This window comes from Megascapheus bottae, chromosome 20, assembly GCF_031878675.1.
Source record: "Megascapheus bottae isolate mThoBot1 chromosome 20, mThoBot2.hap1, whole genome shotgun sequence".
Lineage (NCBI taxonomy): Eukaryota > Metazoa > Chordata > Mammalia > Rodentia > Geomyidae > Megascapheus > Megascapheus bottae.
Genome location: NC_143528.1, coordinates 36,286,945 through 36,313,060, shown reverse-complemented (window position 1 = coordinate 36,313,060; position 26,116 = coordinate 36,286,945). Strand labels below are relative to the sequence as shown.

Sequence of the window (26,116 nt, the reverse complement as noted above, 5' to 3'; positions counted from 1 at the left end):
ACAACTACATAGACATAAAAAAAATCATAGTCTAGACCCAGGCTGGCCTACCCACCTTACCATTGACCAATGGCTCCAGCTGTTTTTTCTTCTCATTTTTTGAGACAGTCTTGCAGCTACTTTCATCCAGTGAGTGTGGTCTCACCTGCTGATCCTCCTGCATCCTATACAACTTGGATTTAGTGTGTTGTGTCAGCATGCCCAGAACTAATGTTGCTTTGAAAACATAACCTAGCTCTAAAAAAAAAAAAATGCATATCTATGGGCTGGGAGTTTGGCCTAGTGGTAGAGTGCTTGCCGAGCATGCATGAAGACCCGGGTTCAATTCCTTGGCACCACATACATGGAAAAAAAAAAGCTGGAAGTGGTGCTATGGCTCAAGTGGTAGAGCTCTAGCCTTGAGAAAAGTCCCAGGACAGTGCTCAGGCCTTGAGTTCAAGCCCCACAACTGGCAAAAAAAAAAAAAAAAAAGCATATCTAAAAAAGGGAATTTTCTGATCATTGAAAGAAAAGTCTTAAGTGTTTTGATATATAATAGCGTAGAAATTCCTTCATAAGTAAAAGCTGTATAAGATTAATGGTATTTATAAATACATCATAATGTGTTTAATTTTGTTGTTACATATCAAAAAACATAAAAATAGCAAAATAGGAGGTCTTGTCTTCCGAAAGAAATTAGATCAGTGGAGTCAGAATTAAAATAATTTAAATTTTGTCAAGGATTTCCTGATTATTTCTGCATTCAAAACATGTTAAACAAATAAATGAAGATGAACACTAATCAAACAGAAAGTTTAATAAAGATACTGCTGATTAGTACCTTTATACTAAAAAAAAAATCATAGCTTACACACAAAATCTTAAAACAAAATAACTAGAAACAATATAAATCAGATCATAAACGTATACTAAACTCCAGTGTATTTTTATACAGAAGCAACACTTTAAAAATAAATATTACGTGATGGAGTGGGAGTTTAGCCTAGTGGTAGAGTGCTTGCCTAGCATGCATGAAGACCTAGATTCGATTCCTCTGGCACTCTACCACTTAAGCCACAAATCTACTTCTGGGATTTTGCTGGTTAATCAGAGATAAGAGTCTGGTGGACTTTAGTGTCCAAGCGGACCTCAAATCATGAGCTTTAGATCTCAGTGTCCTGAGTAGCTAGGGTTACAGGTGAAACCATTTTGAACTAAGCACCTGGCTTAAAATGACTTTTTAAAAAATGGCATTATAAAGGTGATGTACAGAGGGGTTACAGCTACATGAGACAGTTTAAAAGATTTAATTGGGGGGCCAGGGGCATGGGCTGGTCTTAGAGTGCTTGTCTAGCATGCATAAGGCCCTGGGTTCAATTCATTGGTACCATACACAAAGAAAAGGCCAGGAGTGGGTGCTCCAGTGGTAGAGCGCTAGCCTTGAGAAAGCTCAAGCACAGTGCCCAGGCCCTAAGTTCATGCTCCAGGACTGGGACCCCCCCCCCCAAAAAAAAGACTTAACTGGCATCCATCAGTTGTGCAAGAGGAGTTTTCATTGTTATATATCTATAAAGCCACACGATGTGCTCTAACCAGACTCCATTCATTTCCCTCTTGTAGCTCCCTTCTCTTCTTCAAGGTTTCAGGGTGCGTGTCTGGGTGGTCCCTGGGCTGGCAGCCAGTGCCCTGTCATTCTAGCTACTCAGGAGGCTGAGATCTAAGAAGGGGGGGTTCAAAGCCAGCCCAGGCTCCAATCACGCTGGCTTTGATCAGAAAAGCTAAGAGACAGTGCCCAGGACCTGGCAGGCTGGGGTGGGGGGTGAGAGAGACCAGAGAAAGGGAAAGAGGGGGAGAGAGAGAGGGAGAGGGGGTGGAGGAGGAAGCTCTTCACCGGGCAGAAATGAAAAGCTAAGAAAGTTCCGCCAAGGTTGCGACACCCTGTCCCCGCCCCCCTCGCCTATAAACGCGGCCCGCAGCGGGCGCCCGCGGAGTCCCGCTCGTCCCGCCGGGCCAGGAGCGCAGCCCAGCCAGGCCCAGGAGCCTCGAGGACGGAAAACCCCCATGGCCCCAGTCGCCCCGGCCCCTGTCCTGCGGCTGCTGCTGCTGCTGCTGCTGCTGGTGGTGGTGGTGAGTCCGGCTCGGGAAAGGCTCCCCCGTGGGCTGCGCTAGGCGGGACGTTGGGGGAGACCCGCTGGAGAGGTGCCAGGCTGCGCCCCCGGGCATGTCTGGGCAGCGCGCGCCTGCCCTCCCTGGAGTCCAGAGGGGAGCGGGCGGGAAGGGGGCTGGGGACTGCACCCCGACTCCCCCCCCCAGTCAAGGGTGGGGCACAACAGCCCCGTCTACACCCCAGCCCCCTGCGAGCCCACGCTGGAGAGGCCCGTGCGCCTCCACGCACGGCAGGCGTCCTGCGTGGGGAGATTTGAACTTGCGTCTTCAGCCTCCCGCTGCTTTTCTCTGCGGGTGCCGGTCCTCGTGGAGAGGGCCTCGCACCACCCGCTTGGATTTCTCTCCAGGCTGGCTTAGAGCCAGGTCTGGAGATTTCTAGTTTCCTAGAATTACAAATGGAAGCCACCAACCAACCCCTGGGCTTGGTTTCATCAAGCAGTGAATTGGACTCCAAGAGACAGGTTGAATGGAAAACTTTTTTGGACCATTACTTAAAAGGAAAGAGGGGGAGCAAACCTCCAGCCGCACAAGATGGAGTCAGGCAGAGCCATAGGCCCTATGGGGGGGGGGGGAATTAAAAGGGAAGTGTGGTCACCGGAAGGGAGGTGACCTCAGGATGGGGGTGCCCTCAGCTCTGCCAGTCCTGGGGCTAAAGATACTGGGCAGGGATTTTCTTCCCAGGTGACATAACAAAAACAACCACCAACAAGTTTTTAAAGCTGGTAATCCTAGGTCAGGAGGCTGAGGTCTGAGGCAGCCTGGGAACTGAAGTCCACGAGACTCTTACCTCCAATCCACCACCAGGAAAGCGCAAGTGGTGCTGTGGCTCAAAGCGGTAGAGCTGTAGCCTTGAGCTAAAGAGCCCAGGGACAGCGCCCTGGCCCAGTCCAAGCCCTAGGACTGCTTTAAAAAAAGAAAAGAAAAGAAACTTTTAAAAACTTTTTTTTTCAAAAAAGTGAGACTGACAGAGCACAAAGCAGTAAAAGGCAAAGCAGAGGTAGAGATGCCTGACTTTAGTTAAGTTGTAGGCCCAAGTAATGAGTCAGTGCTTTAATTTTTATTAACTTATTTATTTTTGCCGGTCCTTGGTCTTGAAGTCTGAGCTTTGTCTTTGAGCCTCTTTGTGCTCAACCCTAGCACTCTACTGATTGAGTCATATCGCTGCTCATGGCCTTTTCTGTGTAGTTTATTGGAGATGAAATTCTCGCAGATCCTCAGAACTCAGCCTCCTGAGTAGCTAGGATGACAAGCATGAGCTACTAGTACCAGTGAATCTGTGTTGATTATGATGATGAAGATGATGAATGTTACCCATGGGTCTTGAACCCTCGGTCTGGGTGCTGTCCCCGAGATCTTCAACTCAAGGCTAGGGTTCTACCACTTTAAGCCACAGCACCACTTCAGGTTTTCTGATGGTTAATTAGAGATCAGAGTCTCACAGACTTTCATGTCTGGCTTTGAACCATGATCCTGGGATCTCAACCTCTTGAGTAGCTAGGATTACAGGCATGAGCCACCAGAACCTGGCTTATGAATCCCTGTTTTTTTTAATTAAAGAATTTATTACCATTGATTTTTTACATCATATTTCAAATGACATGTTTAACAAGTATTCAAGAAGGGAATCTCTATATATAATCACTGGCACTTAGTTTTTAGAACATAATCAAAATTAGGCTAAGGGTTTGTATATCATAGATACATATTAATCTGTAATAAAATATTATGTCTATAGAGTCATAGGTTTTTATGTCTATGTAGTTGTGTTTATATTTCCAATACCATGTTCATAGCATTGGGTATGCAAATATTGAGTCCTCACTCTTGTACTGTTTGGATCTAATAGCCACATATTAAGGATACCATGCACCTTTTGTTCCTTTGGTCTTGACTTGTCTCACTCAACATGACTCGCTCTAGATTCATCAATTTTCCTACAAATGCCATTATTTTATCTTGTCTGTTGGTTATGTAGAATTCCATTGTGTATATATACCACATTTTCTGTATCCATTCATCTGCAGTAGGGCATCTGGATTGTTTCCATCGCCTGGCTATTGTGAATAGTGTAGAGATGAACATAGCTGAGCAGGTGTCCTTATCATATCTTGGGTCATGATGTTTAGGAATAGATGCCCAGGAGAGGTATGGCGGGATCACAGGGAAGGTCTATTTTCAGTTCTTTAAGAAACCTCCACACTGCTTTCCAGAGTGGCTGAACTAGTTTACAATCCCACCAGCAGTGCAGTGGGGTTCCTTTTTCTCCACGACCCCGCCAGCATCTGTCATTGTCTGAGTTCAAAATCATGGCCATTCTTGTTGGGGTAAGGTGGCATCTTAGGGTTGTTTTTATTTGCAATTCCTTTAGGACCATGGATGATAAACATTTTCTCATATGCTTTTCTGCCATTTAAATCTCTTCTTTCAATAAGTCTCTCTTTCTTTAGTTCCCTTGCCCATTTAGTGAATGGTTTGTTGGGTTTGGGGGAGATTAGTCTCTTGAGTTCCCTGTAGATACTGGATATTAAGCATTTGTCAGAAGTATTTATTTTTTTTTTTTTGCCAGTCCTGGGCTTGAGCTCAAGGCCTTGAGCACTGTCCTTGGACTTTCTCAAGGATAGAGCTCTACCACTTGAGCCTCAGCACCACTTCGGGCTTTTTTCTATGTATGTGGTACCAAGGAATCAAACCCGGGTCTTCATGCATGCTAGGCAAGCACTTTAACCACTAGGCAAAACTTCCAGCCCTGTCAGAAGTATTATTGGTAAATATCTTTTCCCAGTTGGTTGGCTGTCTCTCTACTTTTGTGGCTATGCTTTTATCTATGCAGAAACTTTTTTTTTATTTTTAGGTAGTCCCAATTATCTAGTCTCTGTCCAATCTGTTGTGACCCTGGGATTCTGTTCAGGAATCTTTTGCCTGTGCCTATGAGTTCCAGTGTCTCTCCTACTCTATCATGTAGCAGTTTCATGCTCTCCAGTCTGACATTGAGGTCTTTGATCCACTTTGAGTTATTGCTTGTGCATGGCGAAAGGCTAGGGTCAATTTTTAGTTTTCTGCATGTGACTGCCTGGTTTTTCCAGCACCAGTAATTGAATGGGCTGTGTTTGTTCCACTGTATACCTTTGGTTCCTTTGTCCAATACAAGTTGACTATAGGTATGTGGTTTTATTTCTGGATCTCCTATTCCATTCCATTGATCTTCTGGTCTATTTTTGTGCCAATACCATGCGGTTTTTGTTATTATGGCTCTATAGTAGAGTTTGAAGTCTGGTATTCTAATACCACCTGCATTACTCTTTTTGCCTAGAATTGTTTTGGCTATTCTAGGTCTTTTCTTGTTCCATATGAACCTTCAGATTGTATCTTCTATTTTAGTAAAGAATGTCTTTGGGGGTTGGGGGGGGGAGGGTAATGGGTACCAAGACATGTGAAAGGGTATCAATGTATGTGAATTAATGCACCTTCTATCTGGTAAATATCATGTAATCCTTTTACTAATTACAATAAAAAATTTAAAAAAAAGAATGTCTTTGGGATTTTGATGGGGATTGCATTGAATTTGTATATCAGTTTTGGCAGTATAGCCATTTTCACTATGTTGGTTCTCCCTAACCATGAGCATGGGATGTCTTTTCCATTTCCTAGTGTCCTCTTTAATTTCTTTTGTAAGGCTTTTATAGTTTTCTTTAAATAATTCCTTTATGTCTTTGGTTAAGTTAATTCCTAAGTATTTTATTCTTTTGGGGGCTATTGCGAAAGGGTGAATCCCTATTTGTTTTTTTTTGCCAGTCCTGGGCTTGAGCACTGTCCTTGGACTTTCTCAAGGCTAGAGCTCTACCACTGGAGCCTCAGCACCATTTCTGGCTTTTTTCTATATATGTGGTGCCGAGGAATTGAACCTGGGTCTTCATGCATGCTAGGCAAGCACTTTAACCACTAGGCCAAACTCCTGGCCTGTGAATCCCTGTTTTTAAATAACAAAAGCAGTTTCTAAGTACTTGCTGTAGAAGTTCTAGCCAATTAGGCCTTTCCAGGTTACCTGCATGTTAAGCAAAAGCAATGCAGAAACTTCTAAGCAACCTGTTTTCATGGCTGTATCAAAATGCCTGAAGCAGTATCATGGATAAAGAGGTATATTTTTTTAGCTCACTATTCTGGAATATTCTATTCCAGATCACCTACCTCATGTCTGACAAGAGACCTATTGACTGTGTGACATCACGGGTGTAATGGCACTAGGAACCTGCAGGCAGAGTCCCAAGGGTAGGAGTCTTTTGATGAACTAATAATTACTCATCACTTTTAAGGCCAGGCCTGGCAATGACGTAATCTCACCTTACTAGTCCCTTCCCCCTTAAAGGTCCCATTCTTTTCTCTCTCTCTCTTTTTTTTTTCTCCAGTCCTGGGGCTTGAACTCAGGGCCTGGGTACTATCCTTAGGCTTTCTCAAGGTTAGAGCTCTACCACTTGAGCTACAGCACCACTTCTGGATTTTTTTCTGTGTATGTGGTACTGAGGTATTGAACCTAAGGCCCTGTTATGCTAGGCAAGCACTCTACCACTAGGCTACACTCTTGGCCCCAGACCCACTCTTCTTAACATCACCACCTGGGACCAAACTTCACACAGGATCTCTTGGGGGACTCACTGAAGCCTATCCAAACCTGAGCAAAAATATTACAGGTTTTACATTAATGTGGTGGTGGAGGTGGGGTGTGTGTGTGTGTGTGTGTGTGTGTCTGTGTGTCTGTGTGTCTGTGTGTCTGTGTGCCTGTGTCGGTGTCCACTGACCCTGAATCTTGAACTCAGGGCCTGAGTTCTGTTCCTGAGCTTCTTTGTTCAAGGCTAGTGCTCTTAACAGTTGAGTCACAGCTTCACTTGTAGCTTTTTTGTGGTAGTTAATTGGAGACAAGTTTCACAGGATTTCCTTCCCAGGATGATTTTGAACTGAGATCCTCAGGTCTCAGCTTCTTTGAGTAGCTACGATTAAGGTGTGAGCCATTGCCATCTGGCTGTGCATTAAATTATTAGAGCTTTGGTTTAGCCATGCGATCCAGGAAACCATTAACCGTTATATAATCTCAATAATTATGGAATTATTTTTTAAAATATCAATGAGTCACCAGCTTCCAGAGACTCAAACCTGTAATCCTTATTACTAAGGAGGCTGAGATTTGAGGATTGAGGTTCAAAACTAGCCTGGGCAAGGAAGTCCATGAGACTTTTATCTCCAATTAACAGCAATGCCAGAAGTGAAGCTGTGATTAAATTTTAGAACATTAGCCTTAAGCAAAAAAGCTCAGGGATGGCTTCCAGGTTTTGAGTTCAAGCCTCAGTATACACAAAACAAAGCAAATACTGAAATGAGAAACCAGATGGCTGGGAGCATGGCCTAGTGGTAGAGTGCTTGCCTACCATGTACAAAGCCCTGGGTTTCATACCTTGGTACCACATACACAGAAAAAGCCACAAGAGATGCTGTGGCTCAAGTGGTAAAGTGTTAGCCTTGAGAAAGCCCAAGGACAGTGCCCAGGCCCTGAATTCAAGCCCCAGGACTGGTCAAAAAAAAAAAAAAAGACGGCAGATCTCAGCCTCCTGAGTAGTTAGGATTACAGGTGTGAGCCACCAATGCCTGGCCAGGGTGGTTTGTTTTGGTTTGGTTTGGTTTTGGTTTTGGGACAGACACAGAAGTGATGCAAAGAAACCATAAACTTTATCTTGTTAGGAAGACACTTTTGCTTAGGAAGACCTATACTTTCCCCCTAATGAGCAGGTAGCTGTGCAAAAGGTGATAAGCAAATGTGGAAATTAGACATGAGAAAATCCATGATTTGACTTTTGCTCATAAAGCTATCCATGTATACATGACTTTGCCTGTGCCATTTTAGATACGCCCATAAATGTACAGAAACACAGACACAGACACACACACCCATAAATGTACAGAAGCACAGATATACACACACACACACACACACACACATATACCCATAATTGTACAGGAACACAGATACAGACACACACACACACACACACACACACACACCTTGTTTCATGGAAAGTAAAGACATTTTGAAAGAATCCAGCCTTATTATGGTTAATATACTTCTCTCTTTGTTTTTGTTTTTTTTGGTTGGTCATGGGGTTTGAACTCAGGGCCTGGACACTGTCTCTTTGCCTTTTCTGTTCTGTTCAAACACTGTCCTACTTGAGCTACTTCTGGCTTTTTGCTGTTTAAATTGGATAAGAGTCTCACTTTCTTGCCTAGGCTGGCTTCACACCAGGAGCCTTGGCACCTGAGCCTGAGTAACTAGGATGATAAGTGTGAGCCATTGGTACTTGACTAGATCAGGGACAGGTACCAGCACAGGTGACAAAGGTCATGGAGGCAAACTCTGGTAACCATAGAAGGAAAAATCTGGCCTGGAAGGAGGGACATGGGTGAAATGTAGAAGGATCTGATAGGCTCTGGCTAAGGGCTGATAGCCTTATGACGAGAGGATTTACGGCTTTAGCCTTAAAGATGTGTCATCAGTTTCTACCCCCACACAAATAAGGATCACTAGGTTAGTTTACATTTCCTACACTTTCCTCAACCAGCCCAGCCACGCCGCAAGAGCTTGTCTCAAACACAAAATTAAAGAAAGAACCAAGCGTGGTGGCTCACACTTGTAATCTTAGCGACTCAGGCTGAGATCTAAGGATCACAGTTCAAAGCCAACCCTGGGCAAGCAAGTCCGAGAGACTCTTATCTCCAATAAAGCACCAGACAACCGGAAGTGGGATTGTGACTCAACTGGTAGAGCAATAGCCTTGAGCTGAACAATTCAGGGACAACGCCCAGGCCCAGAGTTTAAGCCCCAGGCCGACCAAAAAAAAAAAGCAGCAACTTATCTATACTTTCCCACTATCTGAAAAAGAACTCCTTTTTATTGATAGTCTCTCTCTTTTTCTCTTTACTGTCCCCTACTCCCCCCAATCTCTTCTACTAGTACTAGTGCTTGAACTCAGGGTCTGGGCATTCTCGCTTAGCTTTTTTCACTCCATGCTGGCATTCTACCATCAGAATTACAGCTCGACTTACAGCTTTTTGTTGGTTTATTTTAGATAAGGGTCTCACAGACTTTCCTTTCATGGCTGGCCTTTACCCATGAGCCTCAGACCTCATTCTCTTGAGCAGCTAGGATTACAGGTGTAAACCATTAGTGCTCAACTAAACATTTTATTTAAGAAGAGAAAGTAATAAAGGAGAATACATATAACTTGGTTAAACCTAAAGAAACAAAGAGACAAATAGGAACACAAATGATTGAAAGTTGTAGAACTGAAACAAGATCCAGGTTCTGTGAGGCAATGGTGAAGGCTGAGGGTGGGGTAAGAGAAAGAGCATGGAGCTGGAGATTGTGAGCGGGAGGACTGGAAGACACTAATACCAGGCTCTGTTTTCTCCACAGATCCAGTCTGCCCCAGCCACCGGCATTCCACTATCCGGTCAACAGAGACCTAAGGAAAAGCTGTGTGATGCAGGTATATCCTAAGACTGACCCTTTGCCTTCTACACTACCTTGGCTCCAAGTTCTTTCAGTCTCTGTTCCCTGCAATTCCTAGCTCCATTATTCAACAGGCATTTATTGAGCCATTGTCAAATCCAGGGTTATGAAGATTGATCTCCATGTTTTCTGCTAAGATTCATCTATTTTGAGTTATTTTTTTGTGTGTATAGTATCATCTAAGGGTCTAGAATTAAAAAAAATTGAATCTAATTGCTTTATTATTATCGTGTGCTTGCACTAGGGCTTGAACTCAAGGCCTAGGCACTGTCCCTGGGCTCTTTTTGTGTAAGGTTACCACTTTTGTTTGGCGCCATTGCACCACTTCTGGTTTTCTGGTGATTAATTGGAGATAAGAGTCTCACAGACTTTCCTGCCTGCACTAGCTTCAATTTGTGATCCTCAGATTTCAGCCTTCTGAGTAGGTAGAGTTACAGGCATGAGCCACCAGTGTCTGGTCAATGCATGCTTTTTCAAGGAAAACAGTATACTAGTACAGGCCCAAGAAATCACTTGATAAGGGGTTTGGTTCCTGAAAAAAGTAGTACATCTGTCTGCTAGCTCAGCCACTCACTCAAAACAGCAGCAGACAGCAAATTTTGACTTTTATTAAAGGCTAGTTGGTTCCACTCTAGGAATTGGCAAGCTCAGGACATATGTCACTATAGTAATCCATAATTCAAGTTGCTTCACCTAATAACTTATTCCAAGGCCAAGAAAAAAAAAACATTATCCAAATAAAAAAAATTACTACCTCTACCCTCAAGATCATTCTCTTTCCAGAGTAAACTGTAATCAAAGTTCTACAAGATCAAACACACTTCTTTTTTTTTTTTTTCCTGTCAGTCATAGAGTTTGAACTCAGAGCCTGGATGTAATCCCTGAGCTTTCTTTTCTGCTCAAAGCTAGCACTCTACCATTTGAGCAAGCCACAGCTCCATGTCCAGCTTTTTGCTGGTTTTAATTGGAGATAAGGGTGTCATAGAATTAGCTGTTTAGGCAGGTTTTCAACCTTAGTCCTCAGATCTCAGCTTCCTGAGGACCTAGAATTATAGGCGTGAGCCACTAGCACTCAACTACATGATATTTTTTAGCAAGAAGTTGCTACATAGTCACAGTGACTCATGTTACTCGCATGAGCCCTTGGCACTGATCACAATGCATATTCCAGGAAGTTTAATACAATGGTAGCTATCAAAGATGGCCTTCTGGGGCCAGGAGTTTGGCCTAGTGGTAGAGTGCTTGCCTAGCATGCATGAAGACCCAGGTTCGATTCCTCGGTACCACATACATAGAAAAAAGCCAGAAGTGGTGCTGAGGCTCAAGTGGTAGAGCTCTGGCCTTGAGAAAGTCCAAGGACAGTACTCAGGCCCTGAGCTCAAGCCCAGGACTGTCGGGGGGAAAAAAAAAAAAAAGATGGCCTTCCTTAGTGGGGTGGGGCACCAGATAGGCACATTACAATCATTTAAGTCTCCATGCTTCTTAGATGAGATCCCAGATGTCTGTACAGAGTTCACAGTATTACAGTATTGTGCAGCCTTTCTTTTCTTTTCTTTTTTTTGTTGGTCATGGGCTTGAACTCTGGGTCTGGGCACTTTCTCTGAGCTCTTCAGCTTAAGGCTACCACCCTACCCCTTGAGCCACATGGCCACTTCCAGTTTTCTAGTGGTTAATTGGAGAGAAGAATCTCACGGTCTTTAGTGCCCAGGCTGGCTTTGAGCTATGATCCTCAGATCTCAGCCTCCTGAATAGCTAGGATTATAGGTGAGAGCCACCATGTCCGGCTAGCCTTTCATTTCTGTGATTCAATAGTAATGGCCTTCCTCTTATTTCAGATTCTAATAATTTGTATTTTTCAAAACTTTTCCCTGGCTAGCTGGGCACGGTGGCTCACGTCTGTAATCCTAACTACTGAGAAGGTTGAGATCTGAGGATCAAGGTTCAGAGGCAGCCCAGGCACAAAAGGACCTGAGACTCTTATCTCCAGTTAACCTCTAGAAAATGGGAACTAGGGCTTGGCACAAGGGTAGGGCCTTGAGCTGAAGAGCTCAGGGACAACTCCCAGGCCGAGTTCAAGCCCCACGACAAAAATAAATAAATAAAAATAAACTTTTCCCTGGTCCCATTGGCTGGTGTCAGTTTGCTTATCTGGTCAGAGAACTAAGATGGTTGGTCTCATTAATTTTCTTGGTGGTTTTTCTCATCTCTATTTTGTTAACTTCTTTTCTAATCTGTGTTATTTCCTTCCCTCTGCCTGCTTCACTTCAAGTCTTTGCTTCTTTTTTCAGTGTGTTATGTTAATTCTTAGTTGCCAATATTATGAGTATATTAGATTTTGAAAATTTAGTACTTAAGAAAAACCCTTCAGTGTTTTACATTGAGTTTAGGCTGGAATGTTAACATTTAGGAGATTTGAGGTTGAAAAGTACATTGTGAATTGAACTTGGCTTTTTTTTTTCCTGTGCTGCCACAGACACTAAGAATTAGCACCTCTATGTCCCTTGCCTTATTTTCTGGTCAGCAGTGCTTTCAAAAGATGTCTAGTAGATGCAGAAGCAATAACCTGCTCACTCATTGATTTTTCTTTTGCTCTTCAGGTTTCTACCTATCAGAAAAGGATAAGAATTGCTTGCCATGTGTTGCTGGCGTGGACTATACCAATCACACTAACTCCCTCCCTAACTGCAGGCTCTGTTCGGTCTGCAAAGAAGGTAAGAACCAGCCGGCCCTGGTGGCTCATACCTCTACTCCTAGCTATTCAGGAGGCTGAGATCTGAGGGTTGCGGTTCAAAGCCAGCCTGGCTACTAAAGTCTATGCAACTCTTACCTTCAATTAACCACTAGAAAACTGGAAGTGGTGCTGTGACTCAAAGTGGTAGAGCACTAGCATTGAGCTGAAGAGCTCAGGGACAGTGCCCAGGCCCAGAGTTCAAGCCCCTTGACCAAAAAAAGAAAGTAAGAACCAGAGGCCCCTGTGGCATGGAGGCGTGAGATGATGGAGTGGGAGTTTCGACTGGCCTGTTCTCAGAGACCTGGATTCCAGCTTACCACAGGGTAGGCAGGCAGCCCCCAGGAGAGCTGGCTGTGTGGGGACACAGAGGCAGCCATGGCTACCTTGGAGGGAGACCTTCCAGCATGGCTGAGGCAGTCTGCAGTGCAAGGTTAGAGCTCAATAAACTCAGGGCATTCAGAAGCCATGCCCACTGAATTCAATGCTAGATCTGTCCTGAGTCTCCCGCACTCTGCCAGGGATTTTGGACCCATTGACAGATTCCAAGTCACCTCCAGTATTGGTCTGCTTTGCATTTGACCAAAATAAATCTCTTTGGACACAGAGGGGAGGGTAAAGGAGACAAAAGGCCAGAGGGCGTGGCCACCAAGAGCGTCTCGACTGTCCCTGCCATTAGCCTCCAGGTTTTCAATGGAGACTACCCTTCCTTCCCCATGGGATCAGACTCTTGCCTGGCACTGGTGGCTCATGCCTGTAATCGTAGCTACTCAGGGGGCTGAGATCTGAGGATTGCATTTCAAAGCCAGTCCAAGCAGGAAAGTCTGTGCGACTCCTAGCGTGAGTTGAGTAGCAAAATGCTAAAGTGGAACTGTGGCTCTAGTGGTTGAGTGCTAGCTTTGAGTTACAAAGCCTAAGGAGGGCTAGGAATGTGGCTTAGTAGTAGAGTGCTTGCCTCGCATACTTGAAGCCCTGGGTTTAATATCACATACACAGAAAAAGACAGAAGTGGCACTGTGGCTCAAGTGGGAGATTGCTAACCTTGAGCAAAAGAAGCTCAGGGACAGTGTCCAGACCTTGAGTTCCAGGAAAAAAAAAAAAAAGCCCAGGGACAGGGTTGGAGTAGTCATGGTTTAATTGGTAGAGCGCTAGCCAATGAGTAAAAGTGGATACAATGAAAAGGAGGAAAAAAGCCTAGGCTCCAGAGTGTTTTCAAACCCCAGAAAAAAAAAACCCAGAAAATAAGACTCTGCTTCACCTCAGTCCTCTCTTTACAAGAACCTTCCACAGAAACACTTCCATCTTAAGCCAAAGGTCTGTAAGAATGGAAAGGGCGGGGTTTCACGTGAGCTGTCCCTGATCCAGGCTGTCTTATCCTGTCAGCCTCTGACAGGTACAAGGCTCTTTCTACTTGGGTGCCTTCATATCCTAAGGTCTCTTTCCAATCTCCAGCAGTGCTAGGCTTTGGAGTGGTCACCCGAGGGCATTTCTCTTCCGTAGAGCTCAGAGCTGATATCTGCTAGACCTTGTCGTCTGTCTAAAAGACTTTGCCTACATGATACAACACAGTAAATGATAATCACACTCCTTTTGAATAGCACCACCTACTGGTGACAGCTGAGAGGAACTGTCCTGTGTGTACCCTGTCTGGGTTACTGCAGCAAGGGGCCATCAGCATTGCTTCCTGAGTTCAGCTGAGTGGGATGGGGAAGGGCTGGGGTTTGCCATGAGGAAGGCCATTGAGGCAAGCAGAGATACTCATTCTCCATACTTGTGCTCTGTCTCCAGATCAAGAAGAGAAGAGGGCCTGCACCACAACCTCAGACACAGTGTGCCAATGCAAGCCTGGCACTTTCCGGACACCAGAAGCCCCTGAGATCTGCCAGAGATGTAGACCTAGGTAAAATGAAGGAGCTGGGGGATCCCAGTAGACCAATAGGATCCTATAAGACCTACATCTCCTTGTACCCCTTTCTCTGACCCCATGGGGTTCTTCTCAGCCTGGAACCCCTCCACCTGCCATCTCCCTCTTGGCCAAGTGACTTGTCCCTTAGCTACAGGAGGCTAGGACATAAGCCTCCCTGAACTTTGATGGGCCCTAAGACATGATTTAATTGCTTTCTAAAAGAATGAAGCCGGGCATGGTGGCTCACACCTGTAATCTTAGCTACTCAGGAGGCTGAGATCTGAGGATCAAGGTTCAAAGCCAGCCTGGCACAAAAGGGCCTGAGATTCTTATCTCCAATTAACCTCCAGAAAACAGGGAAGTGTGGTAGCCTTGAGCTGAAGAGCTCAGGGACCAATTCCCAGGCCCAGGAGTAGGATGGTAGCTTAGAGCTGAAGAGCTCAGGTACAGAGCCCAGGCCAAGCTCAAGGCCCATAACCCACAAATAAAAAAAATAAAAGAATGACTAGAGGGCCAGGAGTTTGGCCTACTGGTAGAGTGTTTGCCTAGTATGCACCAAGACCCAGGTTCAATTCCTCGGTTCTACATACATAGGAGAAGCCAGAAGTGGTGCTGTGGCTCAAGTGGTAGAGCTCTAGCCTTGAGAAAGCCCAAGGACAGTGCTCAAGCCCTGAGTGCAAGCCCCAGGACTGGCAAAAAAAAAAAAAAAAGAATGAATAGAGCTAGGCACCATTTGTAATCCTAGCTATTCAGGAGGCTGAGATCTGAGGATTATGGTTTGATGCCAGCCCAAACAGAAAAGTCTGTCAAATTCTTTTTTTTTTTTTTTTTTGCCAGACCTGGAGCTTGAACTCTGGGCCTGATTGCTGTCCTCAAGTTTTCTCAAAGCTAGAGCTCTACCACTTGAGCCACAGCACCATTTCTGGCTTTTTTCTATGTATGTGATACCGAGGAACCGATCCTGGGTCTTTGTTTATGCAAGGCAAGCACTCTACCACTAGGCCAAACTACCAGCACAAGTCTGTAAAATTCTTATCTTTAATTAACCACCAAAAAATTGTGGCTCCAGTGATAGAATGCAGCCTTGAGCAAAAACAGCTGAGGGACAGTGTCTCGGCCCGGAGTTTAAGCCCCAGTACTATTTCTGCACGCGTGCACACACACACAAACACACAGTGAGCAGAATACTGCTGGTGTTCTGTGAAGGTATGCATTAATTCTATAGGAAGATATGATTTTTTTTGCCAGTCCTGGGCTTGAACTCAGGGCCTGAGCACTGTCTTTAGACTTTCTCAGGGCTAGAGCTCTACCACTTGAGCCTCAGCACTACTTCCAGCTTTTTTTTCTATGTATGTGGTACTGAGGAATTGAACCCAGGTCTTTGTGCATGCGAGGCAAGCACTCTACCACTAGGCGAAACTCCTGGAATATGTGGTTTTTAACCTTCTCGTGTGCATACAGAGGTCTATAAAAACAATTGAACGGTTATAATAAAAGTCATAACAAGGCCTGTGTTCACTTCCTTCAAGGTTCTTGGAAGAACCTGGTCAGCAGTGCCAGCCTTACTCCAGGTCCCCGATCCCTTGATAAGATATATCTTGTTTGTCCACCTCCACTCCCACCCCAGCCATTGCTTGGGCTTGAACTCAGGGCCTGAACACTGATAGCACTCTGTCACTTGAGCCAGAGTGCCACTTCTGCCTTTTTCTGTGTATGTGGTTCCTGGGACTCACACCCAGGGTTTCATGCATGCTACGTGAGCACTCTACCACTAGGTCATGTTCCTGGCCCCTGATAAGATATATCTTGTCCGTTTCTGATTTTAGAGGCCAACGGTTAATTTCCTCTTCTTTGACCCCTTGGTGTTTGCTGTGATTGGTAGGAAGATCAGCTGTATTAAAAGTTGACTAGAGCCAAGCACCAGTGTCTCATGCCTATAATCCTAGCCACTCAGGGAGCTGAAATCTGAGGATTGCTGTTCAGAGGCAATCTCAGGAAGGAAAGTCTATTTGCTCCCTCCTCCCTCCCTCTCTCTCTCTCTTTCTCTCCCTTCCCCTCCCCCCCGTCAGTCATGAGGCTTGAACTCACAGCCTAGGCGCTGTCCCTGAGTATCTTTTTTTTTTTTTTTTGCCAGTCCTGGGCTTAAGCTCAGGGCCTGAGCACTGTCCTTGGACTTTCTCAAGGCTAGAGCTCTACCACTTGAGCCTCAGCACCACTTCAGGCTTTTTCTAAGTATGTGGTACCGAGGAATCGAACCTGGGTCTTTGTGCATGCTAGGCAAGCACTCTACCACTAGGCCAAACTCCTGGCCCCTGTCCCTGAGTATCTTTATGCTCAAGGCTATTGCTCTACCTCTTGAGCAACAGCACCACTTCCAGATTTGAGAGGTTAATTGGAGTTAAGTCTCACAGAGACTTTACTGCCCTGGTGGCTCAAACCAGGATCCTCAGATCTCAGCCTTCTGAGTAGCTAGGGTGACAGGCATGAGCCAGTGGCACCTGGCTTCTATTAATTCTTACCTCCAATTAAGTACAAAAAATAATTGGAAGTGGAGCTGTGGCTCATGTGATAGAGTGCTAGCCTTGAGCACTAAAGATCAGGGGCTCTGCTTAGTTCCTGAGTTCAAGCCCCACCACACACACACACACACACACACACACACACACATACACACACACACACACACACACACACACCAGTGAGGCAAGGCATGTGTCTCAGTGGTGGTGGTCAGAAGTGTCTGTGTCCTTCCCCTGGAGCAAGACACCTCTTAGGGTCTTCTGCAGAGAAGGACCCAAAGCTGAAGAACTCATGTAGCCAGAGTTTTGAGGGACTCAGACCTGAGGGTGGGGGCACCTGCAGACATGAGAAATCTGTCCCTCCTTTGTGGACATTGGGCAGGGAGGGTGACTTTTCTCTTCTGTCTCACCTGGCTAGCCTTTGCTCATGGAAACCCTCTATTTCCTCCCTGTGTATACCCAGGTGCACTGAGGGGGAGGATGAGATCCCCTGTACCCCCTGGAGTGACCGCAAGTGTGTCCCCAAGACCACTGGAGGGGCCAGAGTTCCTGAAGAGCCAGTGACCCCCACCACAGAGGCGCCTTCTTCTTCTTGTCTTCTCACAGTCTCGATTGGGATTGGGATTCTGATTGTGATTGTGATTGTGATTGTGATTCTGTGGTTTGTCATTTGGAAGCATCGGAAGAAAGTATCTCATTGTATGAAGGGTAAGTATGGCTGAGGCATGAGTCATTCTCTCTCTCTCCACCCTATTCCATGTCTCCCCCATAAATACCCTCCCTTTGGTCTCAAACCCATGTCCTCTCAGCCTGACTCTTCCTGTTCTCTGTGATTGGCACACAATCACTACCCAAGAGATGCTGCATCAACACCAGAATCTCACTAGATCCTCTCTCAGCCAGGACTTGGAGAGAATAAGGCAGCTTTGCCCAAAGCGGAGATTGGGCATGTGTTTGTTTATTTGTCAGTCGTGGGGCTTGAACTCAGGGCCTAGGCGCTGTCCCTGAGCTTATTTTTACTCAAGGCTAGCACTCTACCACTTGGAGGCACAGCTCTGCTTCCAGTTTTCTGGTGGTTAATTGGAAGTAAGAGTCTCACAGACTTGCTTGCAGACTGACTTTGAATTTATTTATTAATTTTTGTGGGTCATGGGGCTTGAACTTGACCTGGGCACTGTCCCTGAACTCTTCAGCTCAAGGCTACCACCCTACCCTTAAGCCAAGCCCCACTTCCTGTTTTCTGGGGTTAATTGAAGATGAGAGTTTCAGGCCCTTTTGTGCCCAGCCTGGCTTTGAACCTTGATCCTCAGATCTCAGTTTCTTGAATAGCTAGGATTACAGGTGTGAGCCACCGCACCTGGCTTATTATTATTATTATTATTTTTTTGTCAGACATGGGGCTTGAACTCTGGCCCTAGACACTGTCCCTGAGCTCTTCAGCTCAAAGCTAGGGCTCTACCGTGTTGAACATGCCACTTCTGGTTTTCTGGTGGTTAATTAGGATAAGAACCTCATGGTCTTTCATGCTCAGACTGACTTGGAACTGTGATCCTTGGACCTCAGCCTCCTGAGCAGCTAGGAATATACATGTGAGCCATCCCATGTTTATGATTGTCAGTACTGGGGCTGGAATTCAGAGCCTTGTATTCTCTCTGTGGTTGTTTTTTTTTTTTTTGCTCAAGGCTGGCCATCTACCACTTGAACCATACTTCCTTTTTTGTTTCTCAGTCCTGGGGGCTTGAACTCAGGGCCTGAGCACTATCCTTGGGCATTTTCCGAAAGGCTAGCATTCTACTACTTGAGCCACAGCATCACTTCAGGCTTTTTTATGGATGTGGTACCGAGGAATTGACCACTGATCTTCTTGTATGCTGGGCAGGCACTCTACCAACTAGCTCAACCTCTCAGCCCCTATATCTACTCTTTTAGCCTTTTGGATGGTTACTCAGAGAGAAGAATCCCATAGACTTTTCTGCCCAAGCTGGCTCTGAGCCTCAATCCTCAGATCTCAGCCTCCTGAGTAGTTAGGATTACAGGGATGAGCCCCTGGGGCCTAGCTTGCATGTGTTTATTACGTTTATTCCCAGTTTCTTCCTATTTCTTTCCCATTGGAGGCTAACCCAGAGTGACACTGGGCCCCCTCCACTCTGCCTAGGGAGGTGGTGGGGTCTGCTGATGCTGTGCCCACATGCTAATCCCTCTCCCTACCTTCTGTTGCAGGCCATGCATCAGACCATGTAAGTGAGTTTTCCTAACTTGCAACTGGGGATGGTGAGTTTAGGAACCACTTCCAGCCATAATATAGTCAGCTCTGCAGGAAAAGCCCTGAACTCTGTGGCTCCACAGCCCTCGCTCAGAGGAGTGCTTGGCTCTGGCACTGTGTGCTCTGCAGCCATCATCTCTGGTGGCTTGAGGCTCTGAAGCCTCAGATGACCATTTTGAGCTTCTAACAGGCTGCAGTCATGTCCTCTTGCTATGGAGAGACACTTGGACCCACCCCTGCCCCTGGGAACAGGGAGGGAGGGGGTTCTGACTCCCTGGCACAGCCCTAGGGTCCTGGTGTCAGCAGCAGATAGTGGATATCTGAGCATGTCCCCACTTCAGGCGTCCCCCATTGGGAGGGGGTGGGGACCTTGCCTGGAGCCCTGGAAGTAGACTTCTGAGTCACCTCTTTGCCTTCCCAAGATCTCCTGTACCACAGGACATTGTGAGATTCAGGATAATAACCACAACGAGGCTGTAAGCAGCCCTCCTTTGCAGTCTTCCCTGGAGACAAATGCTGACGAACAGTCCCCAGAGGAGGCACGTTGTCTGCTGGTAAGTGGGGGACAGGAGGTGCTAGTGTATAGGCAGGGGAGGGAGGCGAGAGGACTGTTCAGTACGGCTGTGAGTGGCTGAGGCACTCTGCAAAACCGTCCACTTCATGTTTGTGCCAAGGCCTAGAGCAGTGCACGCATGCAGTGGCTCAGGATGTCTGTTAATGATTAAATAATGCCTGAGTATTTGTCTTAGAACTCATTTAACTCTTCCTTGCGAAGCTAGATGTATTTTGGGCTCTGTGTATGTTTGTGTGTGCTGGTACTAGGACCTGAACTCAGAACCTAACATTCTTGTGAGGCTGAAGGTCTACCACTTGTTGCTTATTTGGAGATAAAATCTTACAGACTTTTCTGCCTACATTGGCTTTGAACCCTGATCTTCTTAATCTCAGCCTCCAGAGGAGCTAGCATTACACGGATGAACCACTGGTGCCTGGCAGTAATTTATAATTTTAGTCAAAGTTTAGAATTTATTCATAAGGTTTCCTCCATAGTAATAATTAAGATTTTTCTTGACATTAACTTCAGTATAAAAAAGTAATCTAGGGGGCCAGGAGTTTGGCCTAGTGATAGATTGCTTGCCTAGCATGCAAGAAGACCTGGTTTGATTCCTTGGTGCCACATATATAGAAAGGCCAGAAGTGGTGCTGTGGTTTAAGTAGTAGAGGAAAAAGCCCAAGGACAGTGCTCAGGCCTCTAGTTCAAGCCCCAGGACTGGCCAAAAAAAAAAAAAAAAAAAGTAATCTAGGAAGAAGAGAAATCTTGTCAATTTTTAATATTTCTCTTATCACAGAAGATATTTCAAGAATAAAATTATAACTTTTTTCCTGTAGATAAATTATTTTTTCCTTAAGAACATTTTTTTCTGTATTTATTTTATAACTTTCTTTTGGTGCTAGTACCAGGATTCTGTCCCTTAGCTTTTTCTACTCAACCACTTGAGCTCTAGCTCCACTTCTGGCTTTTTGGTGGTTCATTGGAGATAAAAATCTCACAGGCTTTTCTGCCTGGGCTGGCTTTAAGTCATGACCCTCAGATCTCACCCCCCTGTGTAGCTAGGTATGAGCCACCAGTACCTAGCTTAGTTTCTATAACTTTTATAAATTTGACTATTTTGGGGGGGGGGTCATGGGGCTTGAACTCTGGCATTGTCCCTGAGTTCTTGAGTTTAGCACTACTGCTCTACCCTTGAGCCAGGTCTCACTTCCTTTTTTCTAGAGGTTAATTGGAGATAAGAGTCTTAGGTCCTTCTGTGCCAGGGCTGGCTTTGAACCTTGATCTTCAGATTTCAGCCTCCTGAGTAGCTAGGATTACAGGCTTGGGCCACCATGCTTGGCTTTAAATTAGACTCTTTTGATTTTATTTTCTAGTTTATTGTTTAGCCTACATTTTTAAACAGTCACCCAAAGTTCTATTTATCTTTAAGTATTATTTAAACTTTAAGGATTTTTTTTTTACCAGTCCTGGAGCTTAAACTCAGGACCTGAACACTGTCCTTGGCCTTTCTCCAGGCTAGAGCTCTACCACTTGAGCACTACTTCTGTCTTTTTCTATGTATGTGGTACCAAGGAATTGAACTCAGGGCTTTGTGCATGCTAGGCAAGCACTCTACCACTAGGCCAAACTCCCAGCCCCTACTTTCAGGATTTTTAAGGCTATTGGGAGGCAGGGTCATACTCGAGGTCTCCAGGCTGGCTGGTTGTCAGGGCCAAGCCAGGTCCTGACATGACTACCCAGACATCTCCACTGTTGATTACAGGAGAGACCTTCAAAGAAAAGGTTGCTTGTTCCAGTGGATGGAGAAGACCCCACCGAGAGTAAGTGTGCTGTCTGGGACAATAGGATAGGAGGCCAGGGAATAAGAACTCAACTCTCATCCCCAAAGCTGATAGGACCCCATGACAATTAGTGCTGGGGGTGAGGGTCCCAGGCTGCCTCCTGTCCTCCTCTTTCTGGCCTCCAACCTCTCATATCACCCTTCCCTGTGGTTTAGCCCCAGTAAGAGCTGCGCTATAATCTGTGGTACCACTGTTCCCCAAGGAGTCTTCGTGTGTGTGTGTGTGTGTGTGTGTGTGTGTGTGTGTGTGTGTGTGTGTGTGTGTGTGTGTTTTGTGGGGCTTGAACTTTGGGCCTGGTGCTGTTCCTGAACTCTTCAGCTCAAGGCCAGTGCTCCACCACTTCAGCCACAGAGCCACTTCAGGTTTTCTGGTGGTTAATTGGAGATAAGAGTCTCATGGACTTTTGTGCCCGGGCTTGCTTTGAACTGTGATCCTCAGATCTCAGCCTCCTGAGTATCTAGGATTACAGGCATGAGCCACCAGACCTGGCCCAAGGAGGCTTCTGAGCTCCTGACTGACCTATGGCCAGGCCTAGTTCGGTGAGCTCCAGGGTAACCCACAAACCAGATTCCAAAGGCTTGAGGCAAAAAAGAAAAAGAAAGAAAGATAACCAGGTACCAGCTGAATGATGCTGATCACAGGATAAAATGTTAATATCTTGCATATGTTGAGTAAACGACCATGTCATATCCAAATGAATGTCACTTGTTGCCTGGCACTGGTTCAGAGAGACTGTCCATGCCCCCTGGTATTTCCGATTTCCTCCAAGTCTCATCTCCTCCACCACAGCCCTGAGAGCTCCCTGCTTCCCAAGGGCTTGAACTCAGGGCCTAGGTGCTGTCCCTTAGCTTTTTCACTCAGGCTGGCACTCTACCACTTGAGTCACATCTCCTCTTCCAGCTTTTTACTAATTATTTGGAGATAACAGTCTCATGGACTTGCCTGCCTGGGCTGGCTTTGAACTACAATCCTCAGATCTCAGCCTCCTGAGTAGCTAGGCATGAGCCACTAGTGTGTGGATACACATTTTTGTTTGTTTGTTTTTGTCTGTTGTTTATTTCCTCCTCATGCTGTGTGTGCATCTTCGGGCAGGATCAGCTCCTCGGGCCTCAGGTGCAGTTGTAGCTGGGCGGAGGCGTTGTGGCCTGGGACAGAAGGTTCACCTGCTCTAGGAGCTCGTACATTCCCACCTTTTCTCTCCCTGGACTTGACTTAGCCTCTCCACCCATTGTGAGGTGTGATTCCAGCTTACCTGTCTGTTTCTCCTAGCCCTGAAGCTGTTCTTCCCCTACTTCCCAACTGTCATTCCCTGGAAATGCTGGGAGAAGCTCATGAGGCTGATGGGGCTCTCCGACAACGACATCTCCCTAATCAGAGCTAGAGCACCAGATGACGCCTTGTACGAAATGCTGCTCAAGTGGCTACAAAAGACAGGGCGGCGTGCCTCCATCAACCAGCTGCTAGACGCCTTGGAAACCCTGGAAGAGAGATGCGCCAGGGACAAAATTGAGGACCATGTGGTGCACTCTGGGAAGTTCATTTATCAGGATGATTTGGCGGGCTCTGCTTGAAGAAAGTACAATTCAAGAGCCCCGTCCACTATCTTCACCTCCATCCCAGAGCTAACAAAGTCCTGGAACTTTTTAAATTTTTCTATATTTTTAATAAGCAACATTTATTATACTGAATAGTTAAAACTACACTCCAGTGAAACAAGGGAAAGCGGGTGGGCAGTGGGCTTTGAAGGGCTGGGAAAGGACTCCTCTCTGTGCTTGAGCTGGTGCTCAGGGTAGCTCAAGAGTTGCTAAGTCTTTTGTCCGCACCCAAACTTGTGCCAGTCTTAAATTATAATCACATTTTGATTTCTCTGCTGGAGCTAAGCCGCCCCCTGTGCAGCACAGTGGGAGTGTAAGAGAGAAAGTCTGGAGAGCCCGATGCATTTCTCAGGAGCAGCAAGGACAGTCACTGTCCGGAACCCCTAACCGTCCTAAGTGAACCGGGCAACTTTCAGGTGGAGGGCTGTGGTAATGTGAAGCCCCTCTTCACACATCTGCTACGGGGGAAGAGAATCCTCCCGATACAGGTCAACCTCCCAGTGTCGTGCTGCTTCAGGCGTGGCTGCTGTGAAGACTGCTTCCTCACGTGGTGAGGACACAGGCACAGGGAGAGCCACACAGTCTGCCTCCGATGGCCTGGCGTCATCACAAGCCCTGGACAGAGGCCCAAGATGCAGAGCTGCTCTCCTCTGTTGTGACTCTTCAGACCATGTCTCTCGTGGGGCTCTTGTCTCAGCGCCTGGAGACAGACACACCGGGGGGTCCACGTGAGTCCATGGCAGTGGTGGCTCTTCTGCAGGCCCAGCTGGAGATCCCTCCATCTGAGATGCACTGGACACGGCCATCTGGGCTTCCATGGCAACTGGAGCCAGGCTGAGTCTTCAGCTGCTGCTTCTGTAACCTCACAGCTTCATCTTCAGGAGAGCAGGTTCAGCCCCACACCCCTCCTCTGCACTTGGCACCTGGGGTTGGCATGCAGGAGTCAGGGCATTGAAGTCATGGAACTTTTTCAAGAAGTTGTTAAGCAAACTGAGAATGAGCATTTTTTTTGGGGGGGGGGGGACAGGGAAGGGGTGGTTTTATGTATGTAAATGCATCGGAAATTGTTGTTAGCATTTAGTTTTTTAGGTCATAGACCGTACTTTGCACCTTAATAGAAATTATGCATTGTTTTTGGTGCCTCAAGCCTGTAATCCCAGCACCTAGAAGGCTGAGGCAGGGGGATTAGGAATTCAAGGTGGGCCTCAGCTACTTAATGAAAACCTGCCTAGAAAAACAAAACAAAACCTGCCTAGAAAAACAAAACAATCAGGTGCTGGTAGCTCCTGTCCTTAATCTTAAGGAAAGGGGGAGCTCAAGAAGATTGTGGTTCAAATCCAGTCTGATGTGTGTGTGTGAGGCCACGAATTCAAGCCCAGTGTACTACAGAACAATAGAAGTAAGCAATAACAATGAAAAAAAACCCCTAAGGGCTGGTATTTAACTCACTTCAGAGCACTTTGTATGACATTTATCCGTCTATTTATTTATGGAAGGATGTATTTATATATATGTATATGTCAGATGAATGTATGTATGTTTGTTTACTATTGAATTCTTACTATGTTTTCTCAAGGCTAGAGCTCTACCACTTGAGCTTTAGCACTTCCGGCTTTTTTCTACGTATGTGGTACCAACGAATTGAACCCAGGTCTTTGTGCATGCTAGGCAAGCGCTCTACCACTAGGCCAAACTCCCGGCCCCTCTTATTATGTTTTCTAAATTTGTATGTACAAGTATTCTAAAACAATTGCAATTGCTAAGCTGTTTACATGGTTACTTAGTTAGGTTACGTAACATAGAAACAAAAGGTATGCAAGGGAGAAAGCAGCAGCGTCCTCATCTGTAGTACCTTAGTGCTTTTGTCCAGTTTCTCAGGTGCAGTTTTCTTCAACTGCTGCTGGATGACTTGAGTTGTATTACAAGACAATTTTATATTTGATTCATTTTGGGTTGGTGATACTGGGGACTACCTCAGCCTTGGAACTGTGCTGGGATTAGAGATGTGCATTGCCATTCCACAAAATGATGTACTATTGATTCTCTACCTGTAAAGAGCTACTGTAACCGCCCTTGAACTTCCTTGCCTCCTCTGTTGCTGAGGAGGGGGGAGATATATTTTATCAATAGTGTTAAAGTCAGCTCCGTGTTACATGCTGTTTCTCATGCATGTTAGTGAACTTGGTCCTGTCTGGACCCAGAGAAGAGAGCCAAGGGTCTGTTCCCGACCACAGCCATGATCCCATGGGGAGGGCTTGTAAATGTGAAGTGTCTGCTGATGCGGAACTAAGATGGTGTCTCCCATGTGAACCCTAGAGCCCTTCTTAGGGGAAAAGGAGGCATACAGAGGGCCTGTTTGGGGGCCATAGCCCTTTGTAATCACATGACTTCTGTGAACGACACTGAAACACCAGTTTTAAATGCTGTGACGGTGGGACTCAGAATGGGTTCCATGTTCTCATTCTGCCCTGTTTTGCTTTCTCCTTTATTTATGATGACCCTAAGGCTTGAACTCAAAACCTGGGCAGTGTCTGAGATTTTTTTTTTTTGCTCAGAGCTAGCACCCTACCACTTGAGCCAGAGCTCTATTCAGCCCTGTTTTTTCTTTTTGGTTTTGTTTTGTTGGGTCGTGTGACCTGGGTGCTGTCCTTGAGCCAAGCCCCACTTTTCTAGAGGTTAATTGGAGAAAACAATCTCAGGTCCTTTTGTGCCTGGGCTGACTCTGAAACCTTGAACCTTGAACCTCAGATCTCAGCCTCCTGAGTAGCTAGGATTATAGGTGTGAGCCACCGCCCCCGGCTTCAGCTCTGTTTTGTGTGTGTGTGTGTGTGTGTCTGATTAATTTCAGTCTCACTGACTTTCATGTATGGGCTGGCTTTGAACATCAGTCCTCAAATCTCAGCCTCCTGGTCCTCATTCAGCGCCAGTTGCAGGGATGTCGGGAGCAAGAGTGGAATCAAACTGTACTTTGATTTGCATCAGATAATTGCTTGATTGTCTTATTGTTTATTGGC

At 45.9% G+C, this 26,116-nt stretch overlaps 1 protein-coding gene across 1 annotated transcript; it reads left to right on the top strand.

Moving 5' to 3' along the window:
• Window positions 1–2,040: 2,040 nt before the first annotated feature.
• On the top strand, window positions 2,041–25,927 carry LOC150049419 (tumor necrosis factor receptor superfamily member 10B-like). Its single transcript, XM_090353726.1, has 10 exons — window positions 2,041–2,106; window positions 2,293–2,439; window positions 9,602–9,674; window positions 12,295–12,408; window positions 14,214–14,325; window positions 17,314–17,558; window positions 19,071–19,087; window positions 19,536–19,667; window positions 21,429–21,486; window positions 22,777–25,927. The coding sequence occupies exons 1-10, from the start codon at window positions 2,041–2,043 to the stop codon at window positions 23,076–23,078; spliced, it is 1,266 nt and encodes a 421-aa protein (XP_090209852.1). The 3' UTR covers window positions 23,079–25,927.
• Window positions 25,928–26,116: the final 189 nt, after the last annotated feature.